Consider the following 19008-nt stretch of genomic DNA (forward strand, 5'->3'; position numbering starts at 1 on the left):
TCTTGTGTCCCCCTCCCTGCTGCCCTCATACAGTCCCGGGGCGGCTATCCTCTGTAGTAATGTCGCCAGTGACAGCAGATGAACAATCATTAATAATAATACAAACACCATCTCCCGGCACCTTTGGCCACTGATACGTGACGTCACTCCGTCTCAAGGTCCACCGGCCATAGCCAATGACAGCTGCAGGGGGCGTGGTCGTACGTAGTCGCACTCTTCCTCCTGCGATAGGCTGTGCCTCCTGTCATTCAATGAGGTCAGAAGTCGGTGCTGCGAGTCAGATGACACAGGCCCCGCCCACACCGTACCTTATATGGTGTAGAGCGGGTTATTCTTAAAGGGACCTCTCTATCACGCCTCCTCTTCGGCTGCTGGCTCCCAGGCTCGGCGTGCGCTCTCCTCGCTCTCCCATCATGTCTGATAAGCTGTCCTACAAAGTTGGTAAGCGGCGCGGCTCTTCGTTTGCCCTGCATGGGATCTGCCATGTGCTGCGATACGGGGATCTGAATGCATCTGCAATGGTCTTTGTGCTGGTGGACTACAACTCCCAGCATGCTCTCTTGTTAAAATGTGCAGTTTCTAAGCTGATCGGTTGTTTTGTGGATCCAGGGATATAAATAAAGCCTTAAAAAAATTTTTTATTCATAATAAACCCTAATTTTTTATTTTTAGCTGTTTACCCCCTCTAAAACCTGCAGCCCATTTCCTGCATGTGTCTTATTCCGGGACTGGACACTGTCTAGGGGCATGTTCACACCTTATCTAGAACTTATCTTTGTTTACATAAGAGGGGTAGTTATTGCCCCCCCTGCGGTTTCCCACCTGTAATCTGCCCCTTATTTTGATTTAAATCCTTGCATTTATCCTTTTTTATTATAATATCTATATATTCTACATGCTATGATGCTTGCACGTGAGTATTTTGCAGTAGTTTGCAGCACATTACTGATTACATTGATCCTTTTTGGTAAGAAAATAATTATTTTGAGCTCTGAAATGCAATAAATGGGCATCGTGCCACTTCTACTGGGCATCATTGTGCCAATAAACCTCATATAAAGCTGGGTAATAACATTTTTAGTGATGGCTATGCTTCTGTTTGCACGTCGCAGGTTATCCCTGGAGAATTGTATGATTAGGATAGTTTCTGGTAACCTTACAAAGCGTTAGAGATCCTCTGCCCCCCGGCGCCTCCTCATGTAATCATGGCTCTGCACTGCTTCATGCGGACAGCACGCTGCATCCTGCCCAGCTCAGCACGTTGGTGCACATTGGGAGTTGTAGTTTTCCACGGCAGCTGCAGATTGTTTATCCAGAGCTGTGAGACTCCAATTCCCAGCATGCACCAGTGAGCCGGCCGCTTCCGTGACTTGGCACATGTTGTAATAGCAGCTGTCAGGGGTTGCCTGCAGCTCTGTACGGATGAGTCTTATAGAAGAGATTATCTTTTTACGTAAACCGTGGTTTTGGGGATGAGCAACTACCTGAGGATTATGATTCTGGAGTCTGTGCAACAGATCTGATTCTTTATTCGGACCAAGTAAAATCCACAATGCAAGGAAAGGTCGATTTGAACTTAGAATTATAAAAAGTTAACTATGAATAAATTAAAAGCTAAAAAGCTCAAAACGCGTCAGTCTGTGACCTTTCCTTGCATTGTGGATTTTACTTGGTCTGAGTAAAGAGTTGATTTTTGTTAATGAAGAAAAGAGGAAGAAGAGGTAATGAAGATGTTTCTTCTTTTCAACCAAAAACTAAAGTTTGGGGAAACCCTGTTCAACATTTACATCCGCTCTATGGGGGAGATTTATCAAGTTTCTTAAGTAAAACTGTTCTAGTAGCTCATCGAAACCAATCAGCTCTAATTTTATAAACGGCTGTGGGAAAATGAAAGCTGAGCTCTGATTGGTCGCCATGGGAAACTAGAACCGCTCTGCACAAAAAGGCTTGTGATAAATCTCCCCCTAGGCATCCGTGCAGTTAATCATAGTATAATGCTTGCTTTTTTTATCCACCTGTGGATAGAATTTGTGTAAATCCCTTTTACTTTGTGGTCAGTCACCAGTGATTCTTTTCCTACTGTGCTTTTCTGGGTTGGCCATTGCTGCAGCCAATTAGAAGCTTTGTGGTAAACTCTAAACAAAAGTTATGAAAACTTCTGTGGTCTACGATTGGCTGCAGTGGAGCCTTTCCTAAAAGCAGCTTTGTAGCTGAAATTGGGAGTGCAACGGGGACAACAATAACAATAATTCACAGCTTATGCAGTGCTGCACAAAGCATCTCAAATTGTTCCTGCCCACATGGGGCTCACAATCTAAACAACCTAACAGTATGTTTTTGAGTGTGGGAGGAAACCCACACAAACTTGGAGAGAACATACAAACTCTTTGCAGACTTGGGTGGGATTCAAACCCATTAGGGCATGATAAATTATGATTTCCTACCAATTTCCCCACACGTCCCTTCACCAAAAAATAAGATCACCACCTTTCCTACATGTATTTTTTCGGATTCTAAGAGGAACAGTAGAAACTGAACTTCCTATTTGTTCCTGAACTGTTCTGCTTATATCGTAATAATGGTGAATAGGGACCCTATGAAAAACGTGTGACCTGATGCGGAGTCTCCCCAGCATGGAGTAGGCACATGGCGCTGGTTGTAGCATCTGTAAGGTGTCATCTTGTATCTTTCTAAGGAGTGGACTAGCTACAAAATTACTCTCCCTGCCCATCCACCAGTGTTGTCAGTGCCACCTTCCAACCTAAATCCCAATCTCTGAAACTCTCTTGTACCAAAACATAGCATGTATGATATGGCTTGTGCCTTATCAATAATGTTATATATTTTTATGCTTTCATATTATAGCATATATATGGCTTGGTATATAGCGTCTAAAGAGAGCTGGTTAATGTACATATTTTAACCAGGTCGAGAAACGATTTATTTTCCATCTGTGATTACGGGGGCTGCCATCTTGCCTGAGCTTTTCCTCTGCTAAAAGCATTTAGCATTAAGCTTTACAGCCGTCTCCATGCAATAGACTGGAGACGTCTCCCTGGTGTCCATTCAGAGTTTTGTATACCAGTTCTGTACGGATATGTATTAGATAACCTCTATACAGACAAGATTTGTTCATAGATGTTTTCTTCTGCTGTAATGTAAATGTGGTGACTTTTACCAAGAGAACCTGGTTAGTTTGAGGCTACAGGTGGTCCCCTACTTAAGGATACCCGACTTACAGATGACCCATAGTTACAGACGGACCCCTCTGCCCACTGTGACCTCTGGTGAAGCTCTCTATAGTCCCAGATTGCAATAATCAGCTGTAAGGTGCCTGTAATGAAGCTTTATTGATAATCCTTGGTCCCATTACAGCAGAAAATTTTGAAAGTCCAAGGACTGCCTGTATTGTGCCCCCCCCCCCCCAAAAAAAATATCTTCAAATTCTGAAAAATTGTAGACTATTACTAGACTTGAGGTCGATTCTTTTTTTTTTTTTTTTTTAATTAATGGTTCGTAATATTGTCCTCTTTGTAGCTTCTTTCTGAAGTGGTGCCCCTCTCAGTGCTATATTGGAACTTCAGCAGAATGATATTGATTCTAGACTGAATATCTCGGACAGCACAATGCGCTTCAGTGTGCAGAAGAGATGATTCACTGTCTCCAGCTTATTGCCCTGCCAAGTTCAATTTGTAGCTTTTGATGCCCCAGGCTGTTGATTTAATCTTAACTCTGCCCTGGTTTATGAGGATGGAACAAAAGAAGAGCTGCAAAAACACTTGCTTAACCTGTCCCTGCCCAGACTGTACATATTGGTTCATGTTTGCTATATGCAAATGGGTAAATATGCCAGCCATAAGTGGTCCCCTGGAAGATGGTGGGTGTTTATTCTGCTAATATTAGCATAATTTCCCTTTTTGTGGTGCTGAGAATGTGGTCTCTGGTGTGAAATGGATTGTGTAGGATGCAAATTGCATATAATCATGTGAATTTACCATTATATCTTTTTTAATTTTCCCAGTAAATTTTTAATCTGTTTCCACAGCTGACATCACTCTGGCCGAATGGGGTCGCAAAGCCATCGAAATTGCAGAAAATGAGATGCCCGGGCTGATGAAGATGCGGGAGATGTATTCTGCGTCCAAGCCTTTAAAGGGGGCCAGGATTGCTGGGTGCCTGCACATGACTCTGCAGACGGCTGTCCTTATAGAGACCCTGACAGCGCTGGGAGCGGAGGTAAGTGGTGGGTGCCTCGTGGATAAACATGGTGGCACAAGTAATGAAGAGGTATATCCATGTTTATTTTGGATGCTGCTGTGTAAAATCCCTTTTCTATGTTCTGTTTCAGGTGCAGTGGTCCAGCTGTAACATCTTTTCAACTCAGGATCATGCTGCAGCAGCCATTGCTAAATCCGGAGTGCCAGGTGTGTAGTATTTTACCAACTGGAAGGAGCTGTCCAGACACATAAAGTACCACTTCAAGTTTTCTCCATTGGCTCCAAAGAGATTTATAGAACAGCAGAGGCATGTGTGGCCAGTTGCTTTGTTCATTTGGGATGCAATGGACCCACATTATCTTCATCCATGGGCTTCCCACCTTTGGGAACCCCACAATCAGCACATCGCCCCCTCTTCTGTGGATAGAGGATAGCATGATGTCGTACGACAGCCTCTTTAAATTTATCCACTGCCCACAGACAAACTTGCCCAAACCTTTACATGTAATGGGGGGGCGCTTAACCCCATAGCGCAATAAGACGTACCCTGCGCATAATGAAGCAAACGCCCGTCGCTAACACCCGCGATCGGTGCTTGCACCGATCGTGGGTGTTAACCCTTTGATCGCCGCCGGCAAAGCTGCCGGCGGCATTAAAGAGCCGGCGGCGCGTGGGCGCCGCCATCTTGGCTCCGATCGTCACTCCCCGTGACGTCACCGGGGGGCGGCGATCGGTTGCCATGACAGCCTGGGATCACACAAAGATCCGAGGCTGTCATGATCGAGGCTATCTATTACAATGTGCGATCTGCACATTGTAATAGATGGTATGCAAAATCCCCATATACTGCCATACTGTAGTATGGCAGTATATGGTAGGATCAATCAGACAACCTAGGGTTAAAGTACCCTAGGGAGTCTGAAAAATGGTAAAAAAAATAAATAAAAAAAAGTTAAAAAAAAAAATTATATTAAAAAAACATAAAAATTCAAATCACCCCCCCTTTCCCTAGAACTGATATAAATATAAATAAACCGTAAAAATCATAAACACATTAGGTATCGCCGCGTCCGAAAATGCCCGATCTATCAAAATATAATCGTTTTTCACTGCGTTTAACCCCGTAGCGGAAAATAGCGCCCGAAGTCGCAAATTGCATTTTTTTGCCATTTTGAAAAATAGAAAGAATTCTATAAAAAGTGATCAAAAGGTCGCACAGTCCTAAAAATAGAAGCATTGAAAACGTCATCAGAAGTCGCAAAAAATGACACCACTCACAGCTCCATACACCAAAGTATGAAAAAGTTATTAGCGCAAGAACACGGCAAAATGAAGAATTTTTTTTCTGTACAGGAGGTTTTAATTTTTGTAAATGTATGAAAACATTACAAAACCTATACAAATTTGGTATCCCCGTGATCGTATTGATCCAATGAATGAAATAGACCTGTCATTTGGGGCGCACAGTGTAAGCTGTAAAAACCAAGCCCACAAGAAATGGCGCAAATGTGTTTTTTCATCATTTTCACTGCATTTAGAATTTTTTTCCCGCTTCCCAGTACACGGCATGGAATATTTAATACCATCACTACGAAGTGCAATTTGTTACGCAGAAAATAAGCCATCACATAGCTCTGTACACATTTTTGAAGGTGGGGAGTGAAAAATAAAAACGCAAAAACGAAAAAGGGCCTGGTCCTTAAGGGGTTAATGTTCCCTCAGGACTTCCATGGTCACACCTTGAAAAAAATTTGGTTCTAATGGATCATGGTACCCACCCCAATTATAATGAGGCAAAAAATATAATCCAAGCACTCCTTTCTTATCAAGGCAAGTAGCGACCTGTCCATACCACGTGCCTGCGTGCTTCCTGAGACTTGCCAAGTCACGTTTTACGACCTGTGTCTGACAAAAGGCCCATGGGGTGGGGGAGGTGGTGTCACCAACAGAGGTCGCACTAACATTTTTTTCAGAAGGGTTATTGTAATCCTCTTACTATATTTTGGAGTATTTTTAGCTGAAGAGTGAAATTTTGGCTTTGCCCCAAGGGCACCTCTCACACATTTCTATACTTAAAGCCTTCATGTTCCTCCACCCTCCTTTATAAGTTATTAGCCTGTTGGAAATCCTACAAATGTCTAGGTAGTACATTTTTCATTCAGCTCATGTTCATATTCCCGGGCTTTAAAGGGGTTGTCATCTTATAAGAAATAATCGATCTTGTTTGTGTAATGAAAATGTTTCAATATTCTTCCTCTACCAATTCCTCAGTTTTTTTTTTTTAGAACTCTGCTTGCTGTCATTCAATGGGAAGCTTTAATGTTTACATCCAGCAGATAAACACTGCTCCCTGGTCATGTGATGTCACACAGCTGCACAGCTCGTTATATCACAGGTCATGTGATGTCACACAGGTGCACGGCTCGTTATATCCCTGGTCATGTGATGTCACACAGGTGCCCGGCTTCTTATATCCCTGGTCATGTGATGTCACACAGGTGCACGGCTCGTCATATCCCTGGTTATGTGATGTCACACAGGTGCACGGCTCGTTATATCCCTGGTCATGTGATGTCACACAGGTGCACAGTTATTCTGTGATAACTAGCTGTGCACCTATGTGACATCACATGACCAGGGATATAACGAGCCGTGCACCTGTGTGACATCACATGACAATGGACGAGTGTTTATCCACAGGAAGTAGAAGTAAACATTGAAACTTCCTTTAGAATGACGGCATGGAAACCTCTAGAAAACCGTGAGGAATTAATACCGAAAGTTCAATGGAAAATTGTAAAACTTTTTGTTACATAAGAGATCCATTATTTGCTGAGTCAACAACCCCTTTAAGAATCTAGTGCCACCTAGTCAAACTCAAACTCAATATCAATAAGAGTCAAATTTGAAGAAATCAGGAGAGGGACTTAATTTTTCTCTAAGCATTTGGTGTATAGTTGGCAGCCATTCAAGTGCCTGAGCTCTTTCTTTTGTGCTCTGATATGTTAACACGAATCTTTCATTTTTATCAGTCTATGCCTGGAAAGGAGAGACGGATGAAGAATACATCTGGTGTATTGAGCAGACCATATACTTCCCTGATGGCAAACCCCTGAACATGATCCTGGATGATGGTGGAGATCTAACCAACCTGGTTCACACCAAATACCCACAGTTACTTAAAGGTGAGTCTAGAATTGGAACTTTCCATATGGTGTACTGTTTTCCCATTGTAGGTAACTTTGTTATCACAAGGGGGCAGCATAGAACAGACCTTACTACAGAATGTGCAGGAATGGACTGCAGAACGTGTCTATAAGAACCAACCTATCCTGTATACTGCTGCTGTGCCTGTAACATGTATAGTTTTAGTTTTTAGCAAATAGCACTCAAAGAATAACTACAATACTGTGGCCTTTTGATCATAGGTGTCTAGGGAAAGTGATTGGTTAGTATGTTTAGATTTATTTTAAATATTTTTACTGCTTTTTAGACCCTAGGGTACTTTAACCTTGGTGTCTGATCACTCCTACCATATTCCAGAGCATTCAGATCGCGAGTGTTAACCCCCTACACACCGCGGTCAAGCATGACCACGGCGTGTAAGGATGTTCCTGCTATGGATCGGATCCCCCGTGCCGCTTACCGGGGTATCCGATCCACTTCTGGGCAGCCCCGAGGTTTGCAGAGTGCCCCGGGGTTGCCCGATACCCCTTCCGGTCTGACTGTAAACTGTCTGCGCATGCGTCTGCATGCTCAGTTTACACTGCTCTACAGGTCCGTAACAATCTGTATAATAAAACAGAATCGTTACTGGACCCGCACGGTAAACGCCGTAGAAGACAAACGCAAAAAACATTCTGGAAAAAGATCATTTTTAATTAATACCTTTAAAAAAAAAAAAAAATGCTCTAAAAAGTGATTAAAAAATGTTACGCACTCTAAAATAAGAACACTAAAAATCACAATCCTTCTTGGGGAAAAAAAGTAAGCCCTTAACTTATTTTTTGCCTCACAAATCTGGTTATGAAAGACTGATGCTAGAATTAACATTTTCACCAAATTACTTTTTATTCAGTAAAAATGGGAAAAAATTGATTTTCATTTCCTCCACCTAAAAAAAAAGTTAATAAAATCTCACCAATTAGCTATAGATGCCCCAAAATTACGTACGACAAAGGTGCATCTCATGTGGCAAAAGAAATGTAAAACCTGTACAATTTGACAATGCAAATCTGCTCTGGATGGCGCCGCCTTCCATTCTATGCCCGGCCGTGCACCCATACAGCGGGTTACTTGAGAAATTGGGTATCAAACTTTGTGGAGCCTTTTCTCATGTAATCCATTGCAAATGTTTAATTTTCCACCTAAAATGAATGTATTGTTAAAAAATCTTACAATTTGCAGACTCCATTTTGTTTTAACCCCTTATAAAACACCTAAAATGGTTAACAAACTTCGTAAGTGTTTTTTCATACATTGAGGGGTGTAGTTTCCATAATGGGATAAATTACGAGTCTAGCTCTTTTTTAGGCCTCTTAGTCTATTAGAAGTTGAGCAGGTCCATCTAAGTACAGGCTTTGGTGATTTTACAAAAAATGTGAAAAATGGCCCCAAATTCACCTTATAACATTCTAGTAAAATATCTGGAATCTTAAAACCTTGCCAACATAAAGCAGACATTTGGGGAAATGTAAGTTATGAATTTATTTGTGTGCTACATTTGCACCAAAAGTAGAGAATTTAGAACCTTCGAAAATTAAAAATTTGGATGATATCTTTTGTGTTTAGTTATTAAAAAAAAACAAAAATTCTTTAACTAATTTGAAGTACAATCTCAAAATCCCCTAGATATCTCATAGCGTTCCAAAGCTTAAATAACTTGGTGACACAGGGCAGTTTTGAAAAATGGGGCCCCGTCCTAAAGGCCAAAATAGGCCGAGTCCCATAGGGGTTAACAAGAGCATTATGACGTACATGTCATAAAGCATTAAGGGGTTAAATATGAAGTGAGTTTTAAAAGTTTTGGGGCTTTTACAATTGGCAGAACAGTGGACTGTGCTACCCTCCAATACAAAGACGTAAAGGGTTGTAAACTTTCAGCAAATGTTATCTTTGTGTAATGAAAAGTTATACAATTTTCCAAAATACTTTTGTTTCCCCTCTTTCTTGGTCTTTGCTTGCTGTCATTCTATAGGAAGCTTTATTGTTTACTTCTTGTCACTATCAATTGTTATCACAGCTCGTTATATCAGAGTAATCAAAACTGTTAAAAGGAGCAGTGCACCTGTGTGACATCACATGACCTGGTGCCAGTTTATAGCCAAAGGAAGTAAACAATGAAGCCTCCTGTCGAATGACAGCAAGCAGAGATGGGAGTCAAGGCATCATAGGGATATGATGCAAGAAGTTCTGTCTCCGTGTGGAGATTCATTGATAATGTATTACAATTTTGCATATATCACTGCTGTGATGCAGTAATCACTCTGAGCCTTGGGAGAGTGGCTTCTCTGTAAAAGGTTGTGGATATTGGGGCAGATTTACTTACCCGGTCCTGTCGCGATCCAGCGGCGCGTTCTCTGCCGAGGATTCGGGTTCTGCCGGGATTTACTAAGGTAGTGCACCCGATGTCCACCCGATTTCTGTCGCGTGCATGCTGATGCGGCACAATCCGATCGTGTGCGCCAAAATCCCGGGGCAATTCAGGGAAAATCGGAAATATTCGGGTAACCCGTCGGAAAACAGTGATTCGGGCCCTCAGTAAATGACCCCCATTGTGTTTAGGACATCCTTCTAAGAGTGTATTTTATCTTTATATCTGTCCCCAGGCATTAAAGGAATTTCCGAAGAGACCACAACTGGAGTGCACAACTTGTACAAAATGAAGAATGAGGGAACCTTGAAAGTTCCTGCCATTAATGTCAATGATTCTGTAACCAAGGTAAATATTAGTTAATGCATTGCTTAGGATGGAGCAATATTTGATCATAGTCTGTGCTGTATGACTAATTTGAACCATCCACTATAATAAATAGTGTGTGTGTGTGTGTACTCCTGTGCAACGCGCCATCCCCAGGTTTGGGCTTTCAGATTAGAAATAACATGTTCTGAGACATTGGACCGAAATCCTAGCAATTACACCTGAACTGCAGCGTCTAAAGTGATTCACCCAGAGCTGGCATGTTGGTTAATTGCCAACTCTTGAGTGACGACTACCATCAAAATCTGGCATGATAGATCAGGGTCATATACTAATAGATCCAGTGGTAATCTTATATTTGTAATCCAGAACTGCTTATCTCTTAAAAGTCATGCTAAAGAGTCTGTAGAGCTTTAGGGGCATTACCAAAGCCCCTCTGTTGCAGATTCACAGACTATTACACCACTAATCTACAGTCATGGCCATAAGTTTTGAGAATGACACAAGTATAATATTTCCACATGATCTGTTGCCCTCTGGTTTGTCAGATGTTATCACATACAGAAATACAAGAGCAATCATATTATGAGTAACAGTTAGAATGAGTTACTGCAGCAAGTCAGTATTTGCAGTGTTGTCCCTTCTTCTTCAGGACCTCTGCAATTCTCCCTGGCAGCTTTCAATCAACTTCTGGACCAAATCCTGACTGATAGCCGTCCATTCCTGCACAATCAATGCTTGCATTTTGTCACAATTTGTTGGTTTTTGTTTGTCCGCCCGTCTCTTGATGATTGACCACAAGTTCTCAATGGGATTAAGATCTGGGGAGTTTCTAGGCCATGGACCCAAAATCTCTGTTTTGTTCCCTGAGCCATTTAGTTATCACCTTTGCTTTATGGCAAGGTGCTCCATCATGCTGGAAAAGGCATTGCTGATCACCAAACTGCTCTTGGACAGTTGGGAGAAGTTGCTCCTGGAGGACATTCTGGTCCCATTCTTCATTCATGGATGTGTTTTTAGGCAAGACTGTGAGAGCCGATTCCCTTGGCTGAGAAGCCGCCCCACACATGAATGGTTGCAGGAGGCTTTACAGGTGACATGAGACAAGACTGGTGGTATCACTCACCTTGTCTTCTCCCAACAAGCTGTTTTCCAGATGTTCCAAACAATCGGAAAGGGGATTTATCAGAGAAAATGACTTTACCCCAGTCCTCAGCAGTCCACTCCCTGGGCCTTTTGCAGAATATCAGTCTGTCCCTGATGTTTTTTCTGGAGAGAAGTGGCTTCTTTGCTTCCATCATTGACACCAGGCCTTGCTCAAAGAGTCTCCGCAGAGTCACAGTGCGTGCAGATGCCTCACACCTGCCTGCTGCCATTCATGAGCAAGCTCTGCACTGCTGGGAGCCCGATCCGGAAGCTGAAACACTTTTAAGAGAAGGTCCTGGCGCTTGCTGGAGCCTTTTTGGCAACAATGGAACCTCTCTCCTTGAATTCCTTGATGATGCGATAGATTGGTGACTGAGGTGCAATCTTTCTAGCTGCGATACTCTTCCCTGTTAGGACAGTTTTGTGCAGTGCAATGATGACTGCACGTGTTTCTTTAAAGATAACCATGGTTAACAGAAGAGAAACATATGACACATGATGCCAAGCACCAGCCTCCTTTTAAAGTTTTCAGTGGTGTGATTGTTACTTAATCATGACAGATTGATCTCCAGCCCTGTCCTCATCAACACCCACACCTGTGTTACTTGAGCAATCACTGACACGATGTTAGCTGCTTCTTTTAAGGCAGGCCTGCAATGATGTTGAAATGTGTTTTGGGGAAAAAAATTCATTTTCCAGGCAAATATTGACTTTGCAATTAATTGCTGTTAAAGGGGTTATCCGGGTTTTAAAAACTAGTGAGGGCCAGGCTGGGGAGGGCTATTTAAAAATAATAAACATCCACTTACCTCCTCCGGAGCCGCCGATGTCCCGCGCCACGGTCCCTTCGATCCGTGCCCCTGTTTGTTTACAGGGGCACGGAAGCCGCGCACAGGGAACTTCCGATCCGCGATGTGGCCGGGTCCTCCCATCCGTCCCTATCTCCCAGCGTTGTAAGCGCTGGGAGATGGTGTCGGATGGGAGCTTCCGGCCGCCCGGAAGCTCCCTGTGCGCCCTTGTTATGAAACCGGCGCACAGAAAAGACGGGCCGCGGCGCGGGACATCGGCAGCACCGGAGGAGGTGAGTACATGTTTATTATGTTTAAATTGCCCGCCCCAGCACTGCCCTCAGTATTTTTTAAAACATGGATAACCCCTTTAAGCTGATCACTCTTTATAGCATTCTGGAGTAAATGCAAATTTTCCTTTAAAACCTGATGCAGTAGACTTTGTAAAAATTAACATTTGTATCATTCTCAAAACATATGGCCATGACTGTACTAGCCCCATCAGATAGGATAAATGTCCTTTGTCACATTTCCTCTTCTATGTTAAATTCCACCTGTTTTTTTAATTTAAAACAAACAAAATTGCATCCCAAGTCATATGCCAATAAACTGAGTAGTCTTTTTAAGAGGCTACAGCAGGGAGCTATACTTCAGATGTCCATAGGCTCTACAGTACCTCTGGTGACCGTCCCTTTAAATTCTTACTATGGACTCTTCATAGACTTGAAGATCAAAACGACACTTTCCTTTAATAAAATCTATTACACTGTTCTGTTAACGAGTATAAGCAATTTATGAAAAGTTGATTTAATTGCATTCTAAGCATGTTGGATAATATGCTATCTAATTTTATTCTCCTTAGAGTAAATTTGATAACTTGTATGGATGCCGAGAGTCGCTCATTGATGGAATCAAGCGAGCCACCGATGTCATGATTGCGGGGAAGGTTGCCGTTGTTGCTGGATATGGAGATGTCGGGAAAGGTTGCGCTCAGGCGTTGAGAGCTTTTGGTGCTAGGGTTATCATTACAGAGATTGACCCCATTAATGCTCTGCAGGCGGCTATGGAAGGTAAGTGCTGTGCAGGATTTTGTTTTGTTTGGTTTTTTTGTTTTTTTTCTTCTAGAACGGTTTGGCCCTTTTGGCCTAATTAATTTTGGCAAACTTATTTGTTAATTAAGACTAGTATAATGTTAACTTTTTTTTTTTTTTTTAATTCAAATTTGTTACTTGCATTATTGGTAGTATTTGGCCTATGACAAAATATATTGCCTATCCATATGATGGGTGATATGTAGGGGTGATTAGCCCTGATGTTTCGGTTCAGGTGTCCTTACCCAGCCAATCTTGGCCATGACTAGTAACTTGGAGTGGATTGGCTGTTTGCCAGATTGGTTATTTAGGCCGCCAGTCGAGCGATATTTCTGGGTCGCGGGGGTGAACCCAAACCCTGATCTCAAATGAAAACATTGGGTCCCCCTTATCTCTGATAAGTGTATGGAAGCAATGGCAAAAAAATAACTGACTGCTTAGGACCTTTACCACTAGTAAATCAGTTATCCTGAATTTTTGTGAATCCCCGTTTATACAGGGGTCATGGGGAACCTTGTTGTGGTTGGTAGGGGACCCAGCATTTGGCTCATCCCCACTAAACGGGTACAAGATGTTCCATCAACTAATTGGGCCCATAACAACCTAGCAAGGGTACTGGTGGCTAATTGCTTTATGTAGCAATATAGTGCTGACAGTGGGTGCCCTCACATTTTAACTCAATGGCCGTGTACCTGCAGGTACTGTGAACCACATCTGCATGCAGCTCCCTGGGCTGATCATCCTATATACTGACCAGTCTTGATTGGCCATCACTATAATATCATTGTATTAATGGGGGAGATTTATCATAAGTCTCTTGAGCAGAACTGTTCTAGCTGCCCATGGCAACCAATCAGAGCTCAGCTTTAATTTTATAGACGGCTGTGGGAAAATGAAAGCTGAACTCTGATTGGTTTCCTTGGGCAACTAGAACAGTTTTACCTCAAAAACTTGATGATAATTCTCCCCCAATCTGTCCTGTCTGTCATGTCACCAGGTTACGAGGTTACCACAATGGACGAGGCTTGCAAAGAAGGGAACATCTTTGTCACAACAACGGGATGCACAGACATTGTGGAGGGAAAGTAAGACTAGACTTTGAATATTTCAAATATTGTTCCCTTGTCCATAAGATTGTTGTGGAGGGGTTGTGTTTGACTGTGTATAGCAATAGATCTGAATGATCTAACTGTTCTTTCACTCAGACACTTTGAGGCGATGAAGGACGATTCCATTGTCTGTAACATCGGCCACTTTGATTGTGAACTGGACGTGAAGTGGTTAAATGAAAACGCTGTGAAGAAAGTGAACATCAAACCACAGGTAAACGACGGAGTAAACGCTTCCATATGTTCTAATGGGGGGGACGTATTTGATATCAAAGTTCCTATTATTGGACTATTATAACCACATGTTTACATAGAACTTACCTGACAGGACCGTGAAGATGGTGACTGTGAGGTGAACTCTCGTCATGTTCTTTTTGTAGTGAAATTTTAGCGTCTGGTTTTTCACCTACTTGACTTGAGGACACAAACTTTCCCCTTTTTTTAATATCTGGAGTTGTGCAATGATTCTCTTTTGAGACAACCCTATAGCCGAGGTCCGTTCTGTACAGATCTTGCTTTCGCGTGTAAACTTTTTTTTTTTTTTTTTTTTTTTTTTTTTCCAGTTTCCCTCCTTTCGCTGCTTCTTTTGATTCTCTTCTTAGAATGTCTCTGTAATGTGTCTTATACACAGGGGTTAGAATAATTCCTGCTGTTGTACAGACCGACCATTAACAATCTACACGCTAGACTAGTCTATTTGTGACCAGTGCTCAATACATTACGTCTATGTCCCAACATGTAATCAAAAGCGCACCGCAGGGGGGCTGGTACATGGCAATCTAGCAGTATCTAGACATGGGGCCATTTACTAAATGACTCAGATGGGGATAGTCTTTTTGATGTGATTGAACATCTGCAATATATAATTGCAGTACAACCCATTTAAACATATAGATCACGTTTTGGACGTTTCAAACTTGTTCCAAATTTTTTATATTTGATTTAAAATCCCAGTGTTACACATTTTAACCTAATTTTTGTTGACAGGTGGACCGATACCTTATGAAAAATGGACGACACATTATTCTCCTTGCTGAGGGCCGTCTGGTGAATCTAGGGTGTGCCATGGGTCACCCCAGCTTTGTTATGAGCAATTCATTTACTAATCAGGTCTTGGCTCAGATTGAACTGTGGACCAACACTGACAAATATCCTGTAGGAGTGTACTTCCTGCCCAAGAAGGTAATATATATACATTTTTGTAAACTTTTCTAGGCCATGCATTGGCACTTTTGTCCATAGCTCATGTCTGGTGTTGCACATCTACTCCTACATCTAGTCATTTTCATGACTATTTGATGGAATTTAATCAATGGCTGACGCGTCACCACTCAAACCCCCCCCCCCACCATATACTAGGAGGCTCTGCCATGCCTGGCGTAGAATTGTGCTACAGGCGGTGCCAGCCCATTATAGTTAATGGGCTGGGCCCTGCCCCCAAAATTTTAATGTATGAGAGTGTTATTCACAATTCCTGCCTTTTACACCTGGAATTGTGACTTTCATTGCTTGTGTACTGGAAAACCAGTGCAAAAACAATGATAAATGACCCAACTAACTTATTGGTTCATAGGTTGCTTAAATCTTGATTGTGTAGGGGTGCTCTGAAAGCGTTTTTATCCCAACCATCAGGTTTCTACAGTCTACCCAATTCCTATACTGTCCCTGTCTAATATTTACATTAAACAGTTGCTGACAAATGATAGGCAGAGGCTACTCGGGGTAGCCTCTACATGGAGCAGGAGACAAGACTACTTGCAGCCCCAGTAGCCTCAGCTGATCCCACATACCAGCGCCTCCTTGGTGTGCTCCTACTCCCTTCCACAATCTTCTGATTGCCGCGTGCCAAGGAGACGCTGGTAGGTAGGCTAAGGCTTCTCCACGCCCCAGTAGCTTTTAAGGATCATTTGCATAAATAAGATTTATTCAACTATTCAATGTTAAGATTAAACAGGGACAGTATAGGGGGGTCAGGTAAATGGTTGAAACCTACCAGTAGATCCAGTTTATTGAATAGATCCCTGATGGTTTCCCTTTTTAATATTAAAGTAGATTGAAACGCTCAAAATTGTATGTTGAAGAAATTGAGGCACAATCTTTGAATATTTTAATATAATAAAATATATCTCCTGGGCATTTGATGTTGAGTGCCTGTATCCATTTCCTTGGTCCAGTGGTTGTGTCCCTTGAATTTCATTTTGGGGAATTTTAACCATGTTGTGGACCCTCTAGCAGGTTGTGCTGATGCAGTTATTGTCCCACTTCATAAAGTTTCTTGCTCCACGTTAAAGTGGAGATAATATAACTGAGGCTTGGCACGGGTGGCGGCTTTTCATTACGTCTCCTGAAACCAGATGACGGCCATTTTAATTGGCGGCTCCCTGCTGGTTCTTTAAACTGGTTCTTTGTATTCCTGTAGAGGGGGGGGGGCAAACAGCATGACTTTCTTATGCAATAGCAGCTGTATCTGGTATTATAAAAAAAAAAAAAATACAAAATCATTACTCAAACTTTTGTAGATGACTTTTTTTTTAACAGTCTTTAAACTTTGATGGATAGGAGATGTGGCCAATGTGTGATCAGTGGGGATCCAACTGCAGGAGGTTTCCCTTTCCCCATCATGAGCTGATGGCATGGCCTGGGGGATTGCCATTATTGTTTAGAAGTACAAAAGAGTATGGAATAATCTGTCCTGGAGGCACTAATAATAATAACAATAATAATCTTCAAAGCCCCACATGCCTAATGGTCGTCATGTATTATGGCACAGAATATACCTCACTGACACTTCCTTGGTCTAGCCGAAGGGATCTGTCCCATACATCTTGGAAAGCTGCCACTCAAATACTCCATTTTGCATGTGTGCTCCCATAGTTCACCCAGCATGCTTATGTTTCTCATGTTAAGAGATGACCTCTGACTTGTCTCTACCCAGTAAGACTTGTCTTAATTCATTGTCCCCCTTCTCATAGATTTGACTTTGTCGGGCGGCTTTTACTTTTAAAAAAAAAAAAATTTAGATTTTTAGGCAGCAAGTTTTTTTTTTTTTTTTACATTTTTGAAAGTTTAAAATTATATTTGTTTTATTTACTAGCCCTTTCAGGTCGGGTAAATGGAATCTCTTCATTTGGGAAGAGGGAATATTTGCCTGAGATGAGTAAAATTTTGAGGTTGCCATTTTGGGGGTCCAGGCAGTCCAGCACACAACATCCTGATGTAATTTGGTGGCATGAGTAACTAAATTACTGCTCGTTTTCAAATGGAGGTGAATTTTTATAGGTAAACTGATATGATTTCCCATAAGAGTGAATTCTAGAAGGGACATTTCAGTAGCAACCTGAGATTCAAGTAGATTTATGGGGTAAAGTCTGAGGGTGTCCTATATGTGGCTAGAAATTCTTCAGATTTTTTTTGATGTTTATTAATAGTTCAGAGCTGCTATTTAAAATGATGAATAAGCAAGCGATGCATAGATAAACCCGTGTTGAACAGTAAACCCATTGGGGCAGTTTTACTTACCTGGTCCGTTCGCGATCCAGCGGCGCGTTCTCTGCGGTGGATTCGGGTCCGGCCGGGATTCACTAAGGTAGTTCCTCCGCTGCACTGGAATTCAGCGGGCCGGACCAAGTGAAGGTAAGCGCGTCCCAAGCGACACTATTTTTGTTTTAAATGCGGCGGTTTTTCCGAATCCGTCAGGTTTTCGCTCGCCCACGCCCCCGATATCCGTCGCTTGCATGCCAGTGCCAAAATCCAATTGCGTGCGCCAAAATCCCGGGGCAATACAGGGAAAGTCGGTGCAAATCGGAAATATTCGGGTAACACGTCGGGAAAACGCGAATCGGGCCGTTAGTAAATGACCCCCATTGTCTTCTACCTAATTCCCCATTTCTTTGTGTTTGCAGCTTGATGAAGCCGTGGCTGCCGCTCACCTGGACAAGCTTGGAGTAAAACTGACTAAACTTTCTGATAAACAAGCCAAATATCTTGGTCTGGATAAGGAGGGACCCTTCAAGCCTGATCATTATAGATACTGAGGACCGCTATGTTGATCGGAAGAAGACCCAAGAAAACCAATAACTTCCAGCGTCCGACACTTTCATCTGTTGATATTGTGGCCGTTGTTCAACCAGCTATTCCAAACCCAGGAGTGATCTTCTGCTCCCTCTCCACACATCCAGCTGTGTATGAGTGCTGTACCTCAATGTGCCTCTGCTTTTTAGGGTGTACACAATCTCGGTTTTACTGCTTTGTGAAAGATTCAGATTCATTTTGCTGTTAAGATTCCAGTCTTGTAATGTTTTGGATTTTTCTGTGCAGCATTTAAGTTGTATAAAAAGTACTTTGTTACTATGTCTCCTGTGTCTGTTTTTTAAAAATCCTAAATTGCACTGAATTACACTTTAATTGTCCAAAATCAGTAACTTGTTAGGTCTGAAATGTATTAAATTTGTAGGGAAAGAAATGGCATGTTAGGACAAACTCTTAGTATCCTTGTTTTTGAGTCCTGGAGAACCCCATGGGGGCCTGGCAGAGGTGCCAAACATAATTTACATATGCACTCAGCCCACCTTGAGCTGCATTCGCTCCCGATAGGTGTCTAATTGCCTCTGCTAAGCACATGCGTCGCTCAGCACGCGGGAGCAGGATAGAAAAACATGGCTTCCTACGTCTTCCTATTCTGCCTTTTTTTGGTTTGCTGTATATTGAGCAGACTGAGGCAAAAACTATGCCTCCGTC

The 19008-nt window shown here is 42.3% G+C and overlaps 1 protein-coding gene across 1 annotated transcript; it reads left to right on the forward strand.

Annotated features, from left to right (window-relative positions):
• The first annotated feature begins 284 nt into the window (after positions 1 to 284).
• AHCY (adenosylhomocysteinase) lies at positions 285 to 18618 on the forward strand. Its single transcript, XM_072112180.1, has 10 exons — positions 285 to 441; positions 4046 to 4236; positions 4349 to 4424; positions 7250 to 7402; positions 10046 to 10158; positions 12934 to 13141; positions 14160 to 14247; positions 14368 to 14485; positions 15259 to 15453; positions 18174 to 18618. The coding sequence occupies exons 1-10, from the start codon at positions 414 to 416 to the stop codon at positions 18303 to 18305; spliced, it is 1302 nt and encodes a 433-aa protein (XP_071968281.1). The 5' UTR covers positions 285 to 413; the 3' UTR covers positions 18306 to 18618.
• The last annotated feature ends 390 nt before the right edge of the window (positions 18619 to 19008 follow it).

This window comes from Engystomops pustulosus, chromosome 6 (genome assembly GCF_040894005.1).
Source record: "Engystomops pustulosus chromosome 6, aEngPut4.maternal, whole genome shotgun sequence".
Lineage (NCBI taxonomy): Eukaryota > Metazoa > Chordata > Amphibia > Anura > Leptodactylidae > Engystomops > Engystomops pustulosus.

Bases quoted from the DNA above. Each gene is read 5' to 3' on its own strand.
- AHCY (XM_072112180.1), top strand. From the start codon at position 414: ATGTCTGATAAGCTGTCCTACAAAGTTG. The intron at 10,159-12,933 runs GTAAATATTAGT...TATTCTCCTTAG, and splicing joins TCAATGATTCTGTAACCAAG to AGTAAATTTGATAACTTGTA. The intron at 14,248-14,367 runs GTAAGACTAGAC...TCTTTCACTCAG, and splicing joins ACAGACATTGTGGAGGGAAA to ACACTTTGAGGCGATGAAGG.